Genomic DNA, 20,633 nt, shown 5'->3' with positions numbered 1-20,633 from the left:
CTCGGTCAGCTGGGAAAAGGCGCACCTGTTACCCCCCCCCCCCCCAAAAAAAAAATAAACACTTCCTCGGGCAACGCTAAAACAGACTTTCATCTACAAAAGCAATTTAATTTAATATAGTGAGGCACTGGAATATTTTGCAGTTTGAACATTAACATCGCATGGTTACATCCATCCATTTTCTTTGCCGCTTATCCTCACAAGGGTCACGGGGGGTGCCGGAGCCTATCCCAGCTGTCATCGGCCAGGAGGCGGGATACACCCTGAACTGGTCGCCGGCCAATCACAGGGCACATGGAGACAACCAGCCGCACTCACAATCACACCTAGGGGCAATTTAGAGTGTCCACTTAATATATAATAAAGCCTTGGCCTCACTGTTCTGAGGTCCCAGGTTCAATTCCGGACCCACCTGTGTAGAGTTTGCAGGTTCTGCGTGTGCCTGCGTGGGTTTTGTCCTGGCACTATGATTTACTCCCACATCCCCAAAAACATGCAACATTAATTGGACACTCTAAATTGCCCATAGGTGTGATTGTGAGTGCGGCTGTTTGTCTCGATATGCGCTGCAATTGGCTGGCGACCAGTTCAGGGTGTACCCCGCCTCCTGCCCGTTGACAGCAGGGATCAGCTCCAGCACTCCCTGCGACCCTCGTGAGGATAAGCGGCTAAGGAAATGAACGGATGCTCTAAATTGCCCCTAGGTGTGATTTTGAGTGTGGCTGTTTGTCTCGATGTGCCCTGCGATTGGCTGGCAAACAGTTCAGGGTGTACCCCGCCTCCTGCCTGTTGACAGCTGGGATAGGCTCCAGCACTCCCGCGACCCTTGTGAGGATAAGCAGCTAAGAAAATCGATGGATATATTTATTTGTCAGGCTTTTGCAACTTTGTTATTTCTAGCTAGATGACCAACAACACAAAAGGTACACCAGGAAATACTCTTAAGAACAGAGCAGAGGGGTGAGCTGAGAGGTTTCAACATGGAGATCTTTATTAAAGCTCAGTTTTCGTCGTATAAATTTCATCATTGTTGAAACTGCATGCAGTGGCTTGGTTTGAGGCACGTTACTAACGAAATATGACCCCAAAAAAAAAAAAAAAGACCTTCAGATATGGAATTGCATAACATAACAGCGGATATTGCAGTTTAATTCAATTACAGATGTTTACGAGATCATGCCGCTCTTTTCCACCGAGGCATGACAAAAAATATACACTAAAAGGCAGATGAGCGAGACGGAGACACAAAATGGTGTCGAAACGATTTACTCTGACGTAAGTGACACTGGGCGTAGAGGCACAGAACCGCCTTGACCATGATTTGGTTCCAACTCAGTTAAACCTGAGCTGCGCAACATTTAGATGGCGAGGATGAATTATAGTCGTCGATCCATAATAGAAGAACATTTGCAGTTTTAAATGGAACATGTGACACACCACAGTTAAGCATCTAACATGGCCGCTCCTCCCAACGACTGGCTTACGTCGATGGAAGCCTGAAAGCTTGACGTTCAAAAAAAAAAAAAAAAAAGGAACAAAATGTGCAAAGAGCAGCAACAAAAGACGACCCACATCTCACAAATGATTATGGTGGGTTTAAAAAGCCCACAGATTGCAGCCTAGTGAGGAAAACGGATTGTATTGTATTCTGGAAATAGCTGAGTCCAGAAATATTATCACATTAGAGGAAAACAAAACAAAACAAATTAAAAAACAGGCACATATAAAGTTACCCATGAGGCCTCCTGCAGCGCTTCAATCGAACTACAGCAGTGTCCCCTCAACCTTTTTGCACCGCGGACCGGTTTAGAGTTGCCATGTTGCAGATCTGCAGCTCCTCAGTGGCGATAATCTTTTAATTCAGTGAAAGTATTTCGACCTTTCTCCAGCAGAAGCCTACAACTGCATTTTTTTTTTTTTAGCAGAGCAGACCTGGCGCGTGAGAGTTAACGGTTGCAATAAAACATAATTTTCAGAAGGATGAATCACGGCCCGGGACCGGTCCGGTAGTTGGGGACCACAGAACTATAGTATATTGGTAAGGATGTTGTCCGTGATGACCACCAGGGGGTGCTGAAGACAAACATCGAACTTTTGGCAAAAAAACGACCTTACAAAATGTTAATTGGTCACACGTATGGGGCGGCCGGTTCCACGCCACGTCTGACAGCCGACCGACCGTCTCCAAAGCACAGTATACAGGTAGAAAGTGGAAAATAAGTGGATGAACACATTCGGACCCACTACAAGAAGACAACCTTTGACAAAAGGGGTGCGTGTAAAGTGAGGGCCGGGGGGGGGGGGAGGGGATGAACCAAATTTCTTTCTGCTCTTTTCATAATCGAGGTTATATTCTGTGCTCATCCCGCAATGAAACATCCACAACCTAAAATGTTCACAGCATCTTGTCGCTCCGTTGTGAAGGTAGACGTCACAACAAAAGGGAACCAAGAACTTTTTAAAGATTTTTGAACGTGGAAAAAAAAAAAAAAAAAAAATCATCATCAATACTGATCACCAAAAATATTAAGACAAGGGGATAAAGGAGCACCAATCACAGCGGGGATGCCTAGTCTGTCGTCCTTGGGAATGTTGACGAAAAAGGGGGGGGGGGGCGTACGGAGGAGATGAAAGGTTGTGACGAGTTCACCAGCCTTCGCTGATAACTTGTTTGTGCACTGCATCTTTGTGTGTGTGTGTGTGTGTTTGTGTCTACTATTACTGCCATGTTATTTCTTTTTCAATTTCTTTTTTTTTTTTTCATTTTTTTTTATTCCCACTCTGTGGTGCCAGGTGGCTTGGAGGTCAAGTCGTACATGACTCTGGAGATGCCTGGGATTTTTCTGATCTCGTTGACCATCTTTAGCACCACCTGGGGGAGGGGGAAGTACATTTTGAATATCTTTTAACAATCATATAAATATATGCACACCGTAATTTCCGGCCTATAAGCCGCGACTTTTTCCACACGCTTTCAACCCCTGCGGCTTATTGCGGTGATGCGGCTAATTTTTTCTAACGGTCGCAAGGGGGCACATGAGTGTAAAAGGTAAGAGTGAGACCGGTGGAATATATGTGCCAAGGACGTGACTTTTACCGGCATGATTTTTTTTTTTTTTTTTTTTTTTTTAAATCGGTGTGAAGTTCTGAGTGCTACCCCGTGCTGAAAAGTCTCCTTGTGATTAATGCGCATGCGTTGCTAACAGGGGAACTCTGGGCACGTAGCAAACGCTTACTGAGAAATCCCCTGGTCTCATAGTTCCTCTTCTTCTACATAGAGGGAGCTAACATACGTTATAACCTAACCCTCACCTACTCTTAAAACAAAAGTTGATAAAAAGATATACACATCTATGTACGTTAGCTGTGTTGCTCTTTCTGAGACATCCAAAGCGAGCATGAACACTCGGCAACAAGTTGTCGAATGGCACATGCTGTAGCATGGATGGGGATTTATCAGACTGGCGAGAAGTTTAAAAATATACGTGCAAGCGCATTAATCACAAGAAGACTTTTCAGGACCGGGAGCGCTCAGACCGTCACACTGGCCCATTTAGCGCTGTGCTAGCGTGTTGCTGCTGCGTCTCAAGTGATTTTTACCGGTATGTTTTCTTTTTTAAGTGGCCGTGTTAGTGCCACACAAGCATTAGTGCCATGCTACCGTGTTGCTGCCGCATCTCAGTGATTTAGGTATGTTTTTTTTAACTGACCCAGTTAGTGCTGTGCTACCGTGTTGCTACTGTGTAGCTGCCGTGGCTTTTTTTTTTTACCGTTATGTTTTATTTATTTATTTATTTTTACCAGGCCTTTTTGTGCTACCGTTTTGTTGCTATGTTAAGCTAAGCTAAGGTATTAAAACTTTGAAAACTCTGTGTACCGTCTTTCTGTGTAAATCTCTCATGTTTCAATGTGGGCACTTGCAGCTTTTACACAAGTGCGGCTTATGTATGTACCAAATGGTAATTCCTTTACAAATGTACTGGGTGAGGCTTATAAACAGGTGCGCTCTGTAGGCCGGAAATTACGGTATGTTCTTTTTTAATATAAAAGATGAATATGTATCCCTGCCACATCACAGTTAATTATAGCGCAGATTTTGACAAGATCAAAATTTAGAGGCGTGGGCCTTCAGTGTACTGTAGTGCCATGTTGTGCCACAGCATGCCTGGCATCACTCAAGTCCACGAGAAGTGATGCAACTTAATTTAGAGCAAAACAAAGAGCAGAGGCGCTCCCTAAATGTAAACTCCAGAAACACTTCCCACGGTGCGGAGAAAATATTTGCCCATGAGTTTCTTTGTGTTGCTAATCCATGCGTGTTGTAATGTAGCAGCTCTTTGAGGCTTTATAATTATCGTAACATTTATGCTAACATCTGGCCCGTTTGGAACCATGAACCTTGTCGTACCTCCTCTGGTATATGGTTGCCCGGCGTGGCGGGAATGCCTGTCATGAAGTCGCTGGTGATGAAGGTGCGGACCACTACAGAGCGTCGGCAGGATGGCTGCTTTTGCAGTGGGTCGCGGTCAAAGTGCAGGGGCGTCAGGATGACTGGCATCTGGCTGATCTTTCCGGAGTAGCCTGGAATGAAAAGTGGTACAGCTTTTACGGCTATCCCAAAAATATATGAAGAGTTTGTTATCAAAACGAGACATAGGCCTTTTTTTCAGATTTACGAAACTCGCGACAAAATTATCCAGCTCCGAATGGATAATTTTGGCGCGAGCTTCGTAAATCTGAAAAAAATGCCTATGTCTCGTTTTGAAAACAAACTCTTCATATATATATATATACATATATATATATATGTGTGTGTGTGTGTACACATTTGCCTATAAGTTAGTCATTTGGTGGTGGAATACAACAAATTGCTTAACTAAATAAGTAAAACATGCATTCTCAGTGTGAGAAAAAAATCTATAGATAAGCACCCAAACAAGGAGAGGGGTTATCTCAGGCCAGTTTGGTTGTATAGGAAAGAGCATGTTTGGAGGCTGGAAAGTCACTGTTATGCACGTATGAAATTTATAGCATTATCCACGAACTCAGCAAAATTCTATGTCACAAATGATGCAATAATGACCAGTTACAAAAGTAAATATTTTTCTTTATTTCATGAGATCTGGCTTTGACTTTAGAACAGTTGTTACTGCTCCAAAGTAGCAAATGAATGAGATGTCTTCAAAATTTGCGCCCTGTGGCAACCAGTTCAGGGTTTACCCTGCCTCTCGCCTGAAGGTAGCTGGGATAGGCTCTGGCACGCCTACAACCCAAGTGAGGCTAATCAGTGGGGAAAATGGATTTATGGATCAACAATTCTTATCTTTCCAGCACCATAAAGGATTTTAAATGAAATGAACAAGACGTCACGGTGGATCAGCTGGTAAAGCATTGGCCTCGCAGTTCTGAAGACCCGGGTTCAATCCCAGCCCCGCCTGTGTGGAGTTTGCATGTTCTTCCAGTGCCTGTGTGGGTTTTCTCCGGGCACACTGGTTTCCTCCCACATCCCAAAAACAAATTCGAAATTGGCCCTAGGTGTGGTTGTGAGCGCGACTGTTTGTCTCTATCTGCCCTGAGATTGGCTGGCTACCAGTTCAGGGTGTACCCCACCTCTTGCCTGTTGACAGCTTTGATGGGCTCCAGCACTCCCCGCGACCCTCGTGAGGACAAGTGACTAAGAAAACGGATGGATGAATGGATGGATGGATGGATGAAAATGCAGACGTTCAGCTGTAATTTGTGGGTATTCCCATCTAAATCATGAGAACAGTGTAGGAATTACAGTTTGGATCTGTGTCTCCCACTTTTTAAAGGGACCAAAAGTAATGGAACAAATTAATCACAAATCAAACTTTGCCTTTTTAATACTTGGGTGCAAATTTGTTGCAGTCAGTTACAGCCTGAAGTCTGAAACTCACAGACACTAGACTTCATCCCTGGTGATTCTCTGCCAGGCCTCAACGGCAACTCTCGTCAATACCTACTGCACTTGTTCTTGGGCATTTTACCTTCAGTTTTTGGAATGTATACTCGATTGGCTTCAGTTCATGTGACTGATTTGGGCATTCCATAACATTCCATTTCTTTGTCTTAAAGAACACTTTAGTCACTTTCGCAGTATGCTTTGGGTTATTGTCCAGCTGCACTGTGACGCGCCAAACTGAAAAAAATCTTTCCCCTGATGAAGAAAAAAAACCCTTTATAAGAGTTGGTAGCTCACGCTCCTGGAGGTCGGTCAATTTAATCAAGAGAGAACTTCACCAGAGTGAATACAGACGGTTCACCACAAGATGTAAATCAATGGTGAGCCTCAAAAAAAAGAGGGAGGCCAGATTTAGAACATGGCAAAAAAACATCTAAAAAAAGGCTTTACTGTTGTAGAACTACATCCTGTGGACAGCTGAGACAAAGAGCAACTTGTGCCAGAGTGATGAGAAGAGAAGGGAAAAAACTGCTCATTATCCAAAATATACCAAGCAGTCAGTAAAGCGTGGTGCTGGTGTCTGGCGTGGGCATATATGGCTCTCAACAGAGCAAATTCTCTTGGCTTTTTTTGCTGTTTGTGACTGCTGACAAAAGCAGCAGAACATTTTTTTTGTCCGTTTCTGTAATACTGCCTGGTCGTATTCATCCAAATGCTTCTGAACTCATTACACAGCGCTTTACAGTGAAAATGGATAGTCACTCGAAACGTACTGCAAAAACAACAAAAGGCAAAGAAGGGAAACGTATACAATTGCCCAGTCGATTACCTGACGTGAATCCGAATGAGCAAGCATTACACTTGCTGAAAACAAATTTGAAGAGCAAATGCTCCGAGAATGAGCTGAAATTAAAGACATTTGCAATAGAGGCCTGGCAGAACATTACCAGGGATAAAAATCCAGCATCTGGTGACGTCTGGCCATTCTAGAATTCAGGATGTAATTGACTCAAATTGATTTGAAACCAAGTTGTTTGACGTGTATCAATAAAACATCTATAGAGAAAACATGGATTCATCTGGTTAATCACATTGGACTGCTATTATTTCGAACACGACTGTAACATTTCACCACATACCACAATTCCGGTAAATACTCTAGAATGAAATCACAGGTGGTCTGCCATTACGTAAAAAAAAATTAAAACAACAACACACATCGGAGAGGAACATTTTCTCAAGTAACACGTTTGCCCGTGTGGTTATGAGACATTCCCCTTGTTGGTGCAAATATGCAGCTAGTGCCGTTACATCACTCCTCAAAAGGAAACTTTTGTGTCTTCTAAGACATTTTTAAGTAGCAGTAGTTACTACCAGTGCTCCACTACCTCCAATAGCCTCTTAACTAACTCGTTCCAAGTGGGTAACAAATAATTTCCAAATTCTGTTTTTTTTTTTTGTTGATTTATTTTTAAAACCAAACACTCACCTGACTCTCTGAGGATAGAATGAGCAACAAAGTCAGCCTGTCTGAGCGTGCCTAGAACACCTGTGGTCAGGAAAGTCGGAGTGATATCGATTGGTGACTCCTTCACGTGGGACCCAAACACATAGACGACTCTAAAAAGTGGGAAGGAGCAAGAAAAACATTGGTGTAGATATGAAATCGCCACTTATCACAGAATTCTCAGCTGTACGTGTTACCTATTGATGCTATGGCACATGCGAGGGATCAGTCTGGCCAGGAACATTAGAGATTCCCAATGAGGTGATTCTTTGCTTGTGACACCACACACATAACTGTAAGAGCGGCAATCTCCCTGGATAGGAGAAAATCCATTATTTAGTGTGTATATATGAGAACAATCAAAACTCGAACTTTCACCCTAGCATTGCTCAGGGGAAAGAGGAGTTAAAAACAGACAATGTTTGTCTACTGTCTCCACCACACTTTTGAGGTTTGGGCTAAAATTAAAACCTTAGTGAGAAAACGGGAAGTAAAAGGAAAACCAAACCGAGCGCAGTAGCAGTCTAGTCAATGGTTCTTTCAGCGACACTAAGTTACTTTTAACAACATGAAAATTATGTTTTTGCCCAGTTGGAACATTGAGCACAATTTTCACTTCATCAGATATAGAAAATGTGAAACAGACAGCTCTAAGTTTTCCTTCTGGAGAGAGGACACCAGTTTAAATAAACATGGGTGTAACTTTGGGTGGGGTAAGACAAGTCTACTGCAGATGGAAACAACAGGAGATGACGAATAAGTCCAGACTTGACTACGGAGCAGCTGGATGTGCTCAAACAAATGACAAACCCATCACCTGGACGCCAACAGTTTTGATGGGCAACAGGAAGGCATTAAGTGAATGAAGGCTGGTGATCTGCATGAGCTTCTCTTCCTCCTCGTCTGATATGCACGACTTGACCCTCTGCAGCAAGGTATGTGGCTGGAAACGAGAACGACAGAAACTCTCAAAACCATCATTGGGGCCCAACAGTTTACACGGGATCAGCCTTGTTTGAATTTTAAGAGAGGCAAATATTTATTGTCCTCACTCATTTTATGACTGACCGGTCACAGTGTGGAATATGTATTGGAACAAAAACACTGACCTTTTTGACACTAGCAGAGAAGTCTGTGACAATTTTGAGGATGTTATTGGTTTCGGCAAAGTCTTTGCAAATGTACGGCTCCTCTGCGCAAATGACTCTGATGGACAGACCGGGACCTACATATGAAGGAAAGAGAAAGACTGAACAAAAAAAATACCATGGGAAAACTTATCAGTCAGTCATTTTATGAACTGTTCGTTAATGCAAATTCTCCTGTACAGGCCGTCCCGTTTACGACTACGTTACGTTACGTTTCTATGGTGGAGACGTAATCTGTAATGCAAGTCGAAACGTGCTGTCATCTATCACTGTACCTACACTAACCCAGTTAAAAAAAGTTCATATTTCTGTGAAAAAAACACTTGCAGACCATAAATATTAATAAAGTGAAAAACATGAGTTGTGGTAACTGTTTCATTGCACACCGTTCTATGACACGTCAGAACTGTTGTAAACCGAGAACCGCTTTAAAGGGCCCTCAGTCGCGTGGTCAACAACACCCGCACTGCATTACATGACCTACGCATTGGCCCACAAAATAACTCTGCGTAGCTTGCCATGCACACATTAAAATAAATAAAATTGCTTCATGGGCAAAAGCACTGAGCTCATCTTTCATGATTGGCTCGTTTAGCCTCATACTGCGATGACATACTCACCGTTCCTCCCAGCTCCACACACCCTCTAGGCCGCCGCCTTCCCGATCGAATTTGCAGCATAATTAAACATATCATCTGGTCATTTAGGTCAATTTGTTCAAGCAGACACGCTTCGACAGTCCCAATTGTTGTTGCTTTGTTCCTTGTTACAGAAAGGAAAGTAAAAACCGCTACCGGAAAAGACCAAAATGTGGCATCCAAGCTAATATCAGCCATATTGACATCTCTTTCTTGAGAAGAACTGGAGTACAAAACTGAGCACGTGCATTGCACTCGAGTGCAAAGGCAAACTACGCGCAGTCGCCGCACGTGCCAGTATAAAGAAGCCTTTGCACATATTTGTTAAACTAGATAAACTATACAGTGTGTGTTTGTTTATGTGATTTTGTACTTGCCAGGGAAAGGATGCCGCGAGACTATCTCCTCTGGCAGGCCCAATTCTCTCCCGAGTGCTCGGACCTCATCTTTATGGAAATCTTTCAATGGTTCAATGACTTTTCCCTGGAGGATCACAGAGCAGTACAATTCGCATTGTAACAGAAATAAACACACTTGGGTTTGCAGTTCTATTCAAATAAAGCCTGAGCAATAGAAAAGAGAATAAAGTGCATTACAGTTATGTATGAATCTTTTACTTTTCCACTGGCAAAGTTACCCTTCCGGGTCAAGAGAACACAAGGTTTATGATTTTGCAAAGTCTCCGCTGTCAAGACTCCTCATACGACACTTTCTCCTTTTTTTTGTGACTAATACACATGCTGGACATATTGACAAGTGGTCACATAATGTAATGAATAATGTGTATGATTGATGGTACAAAATTGACAGTATTTGTACACAAGCAAACAAATGTACATGCTGCAAGAATGATCTGCAAATTATTTACCTCATCTCTGAGTTTGCGGATGAGCTCTGTGTCATTGTGGTGTGTTTTGATGACCTCTGCCTTCCCGCTGGCAAGATGAGAGGCACTCTCAATGAGATCTGGTCTCAGGGTACCCTGAGCTAAAAGAACCTCTTCTGGTTTCAGATTCATTTCTCCTATCACCTCATTTGCCACCTGCAAAACAACACAATCTATAAACTGTCATAGAAGTTACAACAACAACAACAAAAAAAGAGAATTAAAGCAAGGAGTCACAAACTAACGTCAGGCCACCATAAAAATAATTGTGCAAGTGTAGACTAAATGTCAAAATTAAAATCAATGTAAAATAGATGAACAAGAGAAGATTTTTACATACCTTGACAAATGTATCCCCAATAATTTTCCTTTTCTCTTCGGGGTTGGTGGTCATATTCAAGGTCTTACTGATCCTCTTCCGGGGAGTTCTGTCCTCCTCCGAGATGGGAAGTGTTGTTGTTCCATTGTAGAAAGTGTGTGACGCATTCACCACTGAGCACATTGGCAGAGCGAAAGGCCGAAGACCAGAAAACAGAAATTGGTTATGCAGACACAGTATTGACATTTGACGCGCTAAAGCATCTAAACCTTTAGAGCGCACTACCTTTGAGTTTGATGCCCAGTTTTGTGAGGGCCTCCTCTACACTCTGACTCTCCCGCTTCCTCATGAAGCCATTGTCAATGTGAACTGCGATCACTTGGTCCTGGTTCAAAGCTTTGTTAAGGAGGGCTGTGCATACGGTTGAGTCAACGCCACCGCTCAACAACACCTGAAACAATCAGAATACACAAGGTCACTACGATGAATAAGTCTTGCTGACAAACAACACTGCATCCCTCAGAAAGATGAACAAAGATACATTATTGGTAGTAAATACATAATTATTGGAGCAATTAAGTGAAGTTGGATTATTTCCCACAGGAGAGGTCTCACACTAATATGCTGTGGCATAGTGCTGGGAAATCACTCCCTGAATACAAAATCATCATTTAGTAAACACCATTCAAGCAGCAGAATCTTCTTCAGGTTTAAGCAATATAAACAATAATAAATAAGAAACAAAGTAACTATAGTCAACAAAAGACAAATGTATTCAGTGTGTATATATATATATATATATATATATATATATATATATATGTACACACACATACATACATACAACCACATTATAAAAGCATGCCAAGCACAACAGATAATCATGCCTTATAAGAAATGTTATCAGTTACATGACATAAAATCATGATAACATACATATAAATACATATATATGGGCTTGTCCCGCGAGGGGTCGCCACAGGATGACATCTCAGATGAACGCTTATATTTGTTTGGCACAGTTTTTACGCCGGATGCCCTTCTTGACTCAACCTTGGGGGAGTAGAGGCCCCAGTGAGATAAAAACTCACGATGGGGGGGGTCTCTCTCTCTCCTCTCTCTCTCTCTCCTCTCTCTCTCTCTCTCTCTCTCTCTCTCTCTCCCCACACACACACACACACACACACACACACCACACACACACACACATTTTTAGACCATTTAAAGAAATACAACAAGCTGTAGAGCAACTGATGGTTATCCTTAACAGGAAGCTGCAAATAAAAACTTTACTCTCCTGCTCTATTTGGACTGAAAATACACCCACCCCCTCAAAAAAAAAAAAAAACCCTGAATGTGGTACACCGGTAAATCAATGAATTTAATATTATTTTTTTCCTCAAGCTGACAGGATCACTGATGACATACTGGGATGAGCTGCGAGGGTACCCTTTAAATAAAACGTTATGAGCCAAGAAACGTTCTTATCTCACGTACACTCCCCTGAGATGAAGCCTAGTTTATAAAAAGGCACTCAGGAAGTCGACAGGCACTTTTCAGAGAGAACTGTTTCATTTGACTGTTTAATTGCCTCATCTGATGCGGTCACTGCTTCCCAAGTGGCTAACAAACACAGAAATACACAAAGTTGTGGAAGGATTTTTCAATTCCCCCCCCCCCCCTTCGTATTCCATTTCTGAACTGAATAATGTGGTGCAAAATCAAGCGACTTGTTCCAATGTCCCACTCACCAACACTTTGGACTTGCCGACTTTTTCTATGATGTCACTGATGCAGGCCTGCTGGCGGTTCTGGACAGTGAAGTTGCTCGGGCATCCTGCAATCTCAAAGAGGAAGTTGCGGAGCATCTCCATGCCACGCTCTGTCAAGTCGACCTCGGGATGAAACTGAGTTCCATACAGCTTCTTCTGCTCGTTGGCAATACCTGGCAGCCAAAACACGCACAGAGGCTGTCATAAATCATGTCATGACATCAATCAGAAAGCAATGTGATGCGATATTTGCATTTTCTTTAGGGTAGCATTATGTTTGTCTTTAAAACTGAAATAAATGAAGTAATCATCTCATACCAGCAATGATGTTTCCTGACTGGGCCACCACTTTAAAGCCATCGGCCACTTTATCCACACTGTCTCCGTGGGTCAGCAGAACCACTTCCTCCTTCTGGAGGCCTCTGATGAGATCAACACAAAACAGGTACGGTCTGGCAACTTTCCAGGGAAAGCGTCAGTCAAAAGGAATTTTCACACTGCACTTAACACACCGTGCCTTCGAAGTGGTCAAACAACTCATTGGGTATGTGCTGCCGCGGATGCGTTCACCGGGTGCAACGCGCCTGACTACTACTACAGCTACCACAACAAATACATAAATAAATACTTGTATACAGTGAAAATTAATTCAAAACTACAAAATAACATTTCCATTCATACCATCTGGATGATGAAGACAATTCAGTTACAGCAAGTACCGTAATTCCCGGCCTACAGAGCGCATCTGGTTATAAGCCTCACCCAGTACATTTGTAAAGGAAATACTATTTGGTACATACATACGGCACGGCTGTACCCACATTGAAAGATGAGATATTTACAAAAAAAAGACTGTACACAGAGAGTCTCATGCTGTCGCCGTGCTAACGCTAATGTTAGAAAAAATAAAAAACATGCCGGTAGAAATCACTGAGAAACGGCAGTAGCAGGAGCGCTAACAGGGCCGGACTGGTAAAAGTCGCTTCTTCGGCACATACATTCCACCGGCCTCGCTCTCACCTTTTCCGCTCGAGTGCCCCCTGGCGGCCGTTAGAAAATATGCACAAATTAGCCGCATCACCGCATAAACCGCAGGGTTGAAAACGTGTGAAAAAAGTGGCGGCTTATAGGCCGGAAATTACGGTAGTATCGAACGTGATTGTTTGCTTGTGCTTTCTCGCCTGCTCAGCTTGACTTTTCACTTGAATCACTTAAAAGAGGTATAATTATAAAAACAAATACATGTTTACCTACCGATTGATTTGTTATGGGGTGTTAAATTAAGTTAAGAAAAAGAATGTCACAATGTCACAAAAAAATTCTTTGAGTTTTGGACAGTCCTGCACTACACAAACTGGTTCATAAACTATGATAAAAAGAAAAAACGTAAAAAAAATATTACCTGAAGAGTGAGCAGGTGTTATCCACTCCAATATTGAACACCCCATCTTCCCTTACACATTTTTTGTGAACTGTACCGCCAAAAACTTTATTCATCATCTGGAAATGGGGAAAAGCAGAAGACATGTCAACAAACATCCTTTCGTTTGATGCACTAATGACGAGCAGAATGAAGGAATATGAAACAGAACAGAAAGCTGATGGTTAAGATATCCAAGCTGCCTGGGAAAGAGAATTAATGATGCTTTTATCTCCCTCAGTTAGTCTCAATGTGCCCTTGAAGCAAGATGATGAAATCCCAGCTGGGCCATGACAGCAGAACAGCAGCCAGGAAATCAATGTAAAGTGGAGGTTACTCAGAGTGAATACACTGAGAACATCTTCCTTTTACTCTGACAATGACTATCAGTGTGGCATGTGTACCACTAGTGGTATGCTCACCCCCTCTAGTCGTACACAAAAGAATCCCTGCCTGAATACTGTTCACTTGTATTTAACTTTAAGTTTAATACATTTACTTTTAATCTTGAACTGACCCATTTTTACATAACTATTTCCCTACAAATTTGAACATTTACATGCAGTGCATTTTAGTTGAATCATTAGGGTTTTTTTTGGGGGGGGGGACTTACCCTGTATTTAAGTACACTGTTAATGTTCAAACGACAAGTACAATTTTTGTTGTACTTTTTAGGACTAAAACACATGGACCTACTACACTACTGTATTTTGATGTTGATAGGTGGCGATCTTGGTATTTTTTCTTAGGTGACACTTGGTGTAATGGCATCCGGCGTAAAACTGTGCCAAACAAATGTGCATTCATCTGAGATGATACGTTGTGGCGACCCCTAACGGGACAAGCCGAAAGAAAAAGAAGAAGAAGAAGAAGACACTTGGTGTAATGATTTTCCAAACAACGGCCTTCCTTATAGAGCTCCTGCATGTGACGTTACCATTTTCACGGCGCCATATAGCCGGTCAAACAGAGCTGCTTGACATTGAACCAGAGGAGAATATTTACAATACCCGAGACCTGTTGTGCTGTTAGTTGTCACAACAGACGAGACAGATATCCAAAGAGATCATTCTGTGGAATGCCAGCTGAAAAGACCAGAAAACATTGATGGATTTCAGCAATTAAAAATGATGGGTGGTGCCCAACCAAAATACACACACGCCTGTCTAACCATCACTTCATTTCAGGGAGGAATTATTCTTATCAATCTCAAATTACCAAGAAGTATTTATAATGCCAAGTTGACTCATTTGAGAACAACGCGTCTGTCGCAAAGGTTTACGGAGGTTAAGTGTGGCCACAATCGCTTCCGTGTATGTTCCGTGGAGACGACTCCGTCCTCTTTTTTTTTTTCCCCCAATCATAGTTAATGAATGTGAGTTTGTGTAAAACCAGGGGTCATTTATTCAAATATTGGTATTTGGATTGAATACGAGCTGAAAAGATCGATGGATTCCGGCAAAGGTTAACATGTGGCCGAACACGCTTCCGCGTTCACGAGCCGTCAACCCGTCACTATGTGGGATTTATTTCTGATTGAGAACAGATCCTGCAACAAAGTATTCGTATGTGTCCAGACTTTCATACGCTTTCAAACTTTTCTGTGTAAATCTCAACGATTTACTCACCAGATCCATGTGTAGATCCAGTTGTCCAAGACAAGCGGAAGCAAATTAACAGTCCAATTTCTTTTCAGCAAAAACATAGACTTCAGCATTAAGTATGGGTCCTCAATGCAGAGTTTATCTAATTGTTCCACGTACCTTTGTTTATTTTCACCTTCTAAATGTCTAAAGGTATCAGACAAGAATCTGGGCGTCGTGCTATAAGACATATTTTCGTGTCGTCGCCAACCGATTTAGGATTGAACAATGCTTTGTTAGACCGGCAATATGGCAACGTAAAGAAAAGTCATGTGATTTTATGACATAGGTGCACGAGCCCTACAGGATAAGGGCATCACAAATCATATCATGGACAAACAAAAGACTAGTACCTGCATTCCATAGCAAATCCCCAAGACAGGCTTTCCTATGGTGAATATAGCAGGGTCGAACCATGGTGCATCCTCTGCGTACACAGACGCAGGTCCCCCTGAAATGATGATTGCCCTAAAAAAATGACGACATTGAAGCTTAGCAAACAACAGAGCGTTACCCTGGGTTTGTTTTACTTTCACTTTGGCTTGTCGGTGCTTTTTAATGCCACATTCCAAATAAGCAGCATCAACAAATGAAGAATGATGTGAAAAGAAGAATATACACTGGAAATTGTATCAGGAAACTCGCTTTATGATTTTCCAGCAAAGTATACCCAGTAGGGAGTATTTTATTGTTATGGTTAACTTGTTTTTACACGTCTATCATTGAATATGAAGAAAAAACACTGGCTGAAGAATCAAAAAGGATTTTATGAGTAGTCCGTTCACAGTTGTGTTATATAAATATGAATAAATAAAACACACAAACAGCAAACAGATTATTATATTTTTCATTATTTCAATGGGAGGAAACTGTCAGATGCTCTGCTGTAGGTTAAAAAAACAAAAACAAACAACTTAAGCAGAAGCATCCCTGTGTAGAAAATTGAGTAAAATACATCATATACATATACCTGTAACCTTGTTCTCGAATCGCAAAGGCCGGGGTCTCCAACGGGAGGATCTCGGAGCGTACACACAGCTCCCGCACACGTCTGTCGATGACCTTCCCGTACTGGGCGCCAGCATCCAGGATGGCCACGGCTCCCTCGTATGACCCATTCTGCTCCACGCTGCCAATCTGCAGCTAAAGAGAATCACGGTCACCAAAGTACACCTGCGTTCATGAAACAAGTCTAAATTATTACTAACTCACTACTTGACTAAAACGAGACCCCCGTCTATAGTCCACCAGAGGAATTTGACTCAGTGACTCCTCATTGATGGCATGTGACTGAGAAGCTCTAAATGATCGAGTTGAAACAACTGAACTCATGTGAAAAATCACATGCAACTCATGAGCGGATGTCACAAATATACTGCATTTCAAAACCCGAGGCATGCATTCTTTTTGAATGGGAATATTTTTTTTGTCGTCGAGACAAAATTACATATGTTTTAAATGGGTTTACCACTTTTTAGTCGGTTCGAGTTCCAGATCAACCAAAAAATACAATCAAAATTTGCCCAGCATCATTGGAAGAGACCACTTGTAATTTGGGTCTCCTGCAGGAAAATTCTTGGGGAAAACACAATTTTTCACAGATTAGATGCACGGTTCGATTAACCTTAAAAGACACACGTGTGTGCCTGGCTCAAGAACATATTGACATGAGAACGGGGGAACAACATCAACCCACGTGGTTTATACTACGCTCGGTTCTCTCCCGTCTATCAGCCAAGCGCCCCTTAACACACACACACACACACACCATCATCAGTAAGGTTAAGCGATAGCACACTTGCACAGGAATAGAAAGTTTCAAAAAAATCTGACTGCAAAAAAGAGATGTTTGCCTCCGTCAAGCTCGTAAACGGCGTTAGTAAGCTGTCAAAGGACTAAACGCTCCAAGTTTGTGACAGTGGCCGAACGAATTAGCTAGCCAGAGGTTTTGTGTCACTGTCAAAATGTTGAAAGGCGACGCTTTCTTGGTAGCAACCCGCCGGGAGAAGTGCAATTTCGTCAATTTAGCTGCTCAAGCTAACAAATTGTGCCAGTGTCGCACCCGTAGCTGCGCTGTACAAATAAACAGTAATGAGCATTTAGCATGTTAGCACGTACTGAGCGCAGCTAAGTTAGCGGAGCTATGCTAAACCCACGCGGTGACTTCTTTTTGGTGTGGGTCCAGTGATAAAGCGGACAAACTAGGCGCCATTGTGGCCAAATAGCTCTATGTGTTTAACCTCAGTTAATGGACGACCCTCGTTCTGAGCAACCGAGAGCGACATGGTCACGTAAAGCGGCAACAGGCGCAGGGGCACCCGCACACATTCCCTCCCTCCGCCTCCACCCACCCCCGGTTGGTTAATGTTAACACACTCAACTTTCCACGCAAATCGACACGGGTCGCAGTTAAAGCGAACAGTGGGGTGAAAGCACGACCCCGCGGCTAGTCACGTCACAGCGGCTGCCGCTGCTGCTACCGGCTCCACCGACCTTGCTGTCTCCGTTGCACATAGCCATGGAGGACTGCCGTGTGCTGGAATGAGCGCTCGCTCCCCTTTCGCTTTGCTGTTCTCGCTCGGGGAGAGGGAGGGAGAGAGGGAGGGAGACAGACAGATAGAAAGAGGGGGAGAGAGAGAGAGAGAGAGAGGGAGAGATGCTCGCCGGTTAGCTCCAGACTCAGCACGCCGACTGAATGGGGCAAAACACACTGGCCTCTTGCTCTGAAGTGAGTGAGGGGACTGTCAAGCGTCCCTCCTCCTTTTTCCCCTTCTCAGGACTCATTTCATTGTGGTCAAATGTGCGTAGCGTGTGTGGAAAGCGCGAGGAGTTTATAGGTAACCCATATCCCACGGCCCATTTTCTAATTTTTCTACTAGTAGTAAGCGCACCAGTAGGACAACAACCCGAAGATGGATATATTTAAGAAAAACAGTATACTAATAGGAAAACTGGTGTTACGGTCTAACCACTTGGTACTGGTAGAGTTTATCATCCATCCATCCATCCATTTTCTTCACCGCTTATCCTCACAAGCGCCGCGGGGAGTGCTGGAGCCTATCCCAGCTGTCAACGAGCAGGAGGCGGGGTACACCCTGGACTGGTCGCCAGCCAATCGCGGGGGGGCATCGAGACAAACAGCCGCAGTCACAATCACGCCTTGGGGCTATTTCCATCGATGCATTCATTTCCTTAGCCGCTTATACTCACGAGTGTCTCAGGGAGTGCTGGAGCCTATCCCAGCTGTCAACGAGAAGGAGGCGGGGTACACCCTGAACTGGTGGGCAGCCAATCGTGGGGCACATCGAGACAAACAGCCGCACTCACAATCACACCTAGGGGCAATTTAGAGTGTCCGATTAATGTAGCATGTTTTTGGGATGTGGGAGGAAACCGGAGTGCCCGGAAGAAACCCACGCAGGCACGGGGAGAACATGCAAACTCCACACAGGCGGGTCCGGGATTGAACCCGGGACCTCAGAAGTGTGAGGCCAACGCTTTACCAGCTGATCCGCCGAGTTTTATCACTAGTGGAATATTATGAGACGAGTCCTACAAGTGACAGTACTGGGCCGCCCTGGTGTGAATATGTAAAAATAATTATACCTGTTATGTCTGTAATTCACATTTCAGCGTGTTCTACAAACATTTACATTTTCTCTTCTCCCCCCCCCCCCCCTCACCCGTTTGATATGTTGGGCTGTTTCAGTTTCTGTCTTAGTAAAACCGTCTTTGAATCAAAACTAAAAGAAGCTATCTAGTGCAACAAATTTCAACACAAGTGCAAGTGTAGCGACAATATTGTTTTGTTCAAGAAAACCTCTTGATGTAACACCCAAACTGCCAACTCTTCACTGTTAGGTCCCGCATATTTATATATATCATATGTATATATGTATAGTATACTCACAGATTTAGCTTGCAAAATTTTTCTTCTCCATAATAACGACCATAAAGTGTTCTTAAAAGTCTTAATCACACCCTGCGGGGTGCCTTATAATGCGTGTCTTATGTGCGCACCAAAAATGTTGTTGTGTGACATTTATTAGAATGCTTTTTCAATCTGTATTATTTGACAATGGGGATGAAAAAAAAATATTCACCCTGTTTCCTTGCATTTAATGTCACTCATAAATAACGGCAAAGACGCATGCTTGCATGCTTCCAAATGAGCTTGTCCTCGTCACATGGCGATGTTCAAGCATGCCTGTGACTTGTCACATGCCATCTGTTGTGATAAGCAGCTTCACATGCCCTCATAGCAACCGCCAGGCTCAGCGTGCCGCCGTTCATTAGCTCCAACTTGAGGTCGGTGTGCCGGGTGCATACCGGTGCCTTCCGAAAAAGGCCTTTTAAACCCCCGAGAATGATTCTGCTTAAAAATAAACATGATTTTAGACTAAGACAAAGACTGTCATTCAGAGTTCGGAATGTTCTTACTACAGGCCTAATGTTTGTCTCTTTCTTGCAAAGTTTTTTTTTTTTTTGTGAGCAGAATAAAGGTCACACTTTATTTAGATCACAAATTCAAATTTTACCTCTTCGTGTCACCAGTGAGCATCTTAATTTGGGCACAACACAATCCAATTCTTTAATTTTTATGGAGTTGTGTCATTTTTCTCATGGATTTGATATTAACACAAAGTCAAGTTGGCTTTGACCTCATTATGAGATCCAAAATAAACAAATAACAAATAAAATATACAGTGCCATAAACATCTGGATGTCCGGTATAAAACATTAGAGCTGGCCATAATCATATATTTCTACTCACTTATATAATCCCAGAAAATTGTCAAGAGGCATCCCCGGTATGAACGTCTTTTTACATTTGAGTAAATACAGAAAAAGTTATTGCAGACATGGAAATGAGTAAATATGGATCATTTATGAATTCACGTTGTTTTAGTTAATTGTATTCATCCATTCATTCATTTTCCTATAGTGCTTGTCCTCACTGGTGCTGCAGATCAGTCAGCATCCCAGCAGACTTCAGCCACTCACTGTACCTCACGTGGGATGATGTGGGGCAAAATCCATCTGAAACGCAAATATTACAGAAAAAAAAACAAGTCTAAAATTACTTCTGAATCTATTTTAGGAGGTCTCAAGACACTTTACTTAGGTGTAGAACTTTGGAATACATTTGCAGTATTAGAGAGACTCTTCAAAATGCATAGTAGAATTTAAATTCTTTGTATATTTGTGGTAGGGTAAAATATATTTAATTTTATGAAAAAAAATATTCATAACACCATTTTTCTTTTTAAATAAAATGTACCCGCAGTTCTACATTCTAAAAAGGAACCTAATGTAAACGGAACCAACAATTCAGTTACGTTTTGACACGTCAGCTGTAGCGACCGAACACATTTAA

At 42.6% G+C, this 20,633-nt stretch overlaps 1 protein-coding gene across 4 annotated transcripts; it reads right to left on the bottom strand.

Moving 5' to 3' along the window:
- Positions 1-983: 983 nt before the first annotated feature.
- Positions 984-18,012, bottom strand: gmps (guanine monophosphate synthase). 4 transcript variants are annotated; one of them, XM_061827870.1, is made up of 16 exons: positions 17,497-17,641; positions 16,227-16,399; positions 15,610-15,724; positions 13,596-13,693; positions 12,512-12,615; positions 12,173-12,366; positions 10,707-10,872; positions 10,443-10,594; positions 10,085-10,258; positions 9,594-9,699; positions 8,540-8,655; positions 8,248-8,373; positions 7,628-7,743; positions 7,413-7,543; positions 4,409-4,581; positions 984-2,872 (listed from the first exon to the last, which is right to left on the bottom strand). In XM_061827870.1, exons 1-16 carry the CDS (start codon positions 17,539-17,541, stop codon positions 2,771-2,773), a joined length of 2,091 nt encoding a protein of 696 aa, XP_061683854.1. In that variant the 5' UTR covers positions 17,542-17,641; the 3' UTR covers positions 984-2,770. The 4 variants fall into 4 exon arrangements, with proteins under 4 accessions (XP_061683854.1, XP_061683856.1, XP_061683853.1 ...); XM_061827872.1 differs by lacking the exon at positions 17,497-17,641 and adding an exon at positions 17,025-17,365; XM_061827869.1 differs by lacking the exon at positions 17,497-17,641 and adding an exon at positions 16,469-17,004.
- Positions 18,013-20,633: the final 2,621 nt, after the last annotated feature.

The sequence above is a fragment of the Syngnathoides biaculeatus genome, chromosome 8 (assembly GCF_019802595.1).
Source record: "Syngnathoides biaculeatus isolate LvHL_M chromosome 8, ASM1980259v1, whole genome shotgun sequence".
Taxonomy (NCBI): Eukaryota; Metazoa; Chordata; class Actinopteri; order Syngnathiformes; family Syngnathidae; genus Syngnathoides; species Syngnathoides biaculeatus.
This window is presented reverse-complemented; position numbering and strand designations above follow the sequence as displayed.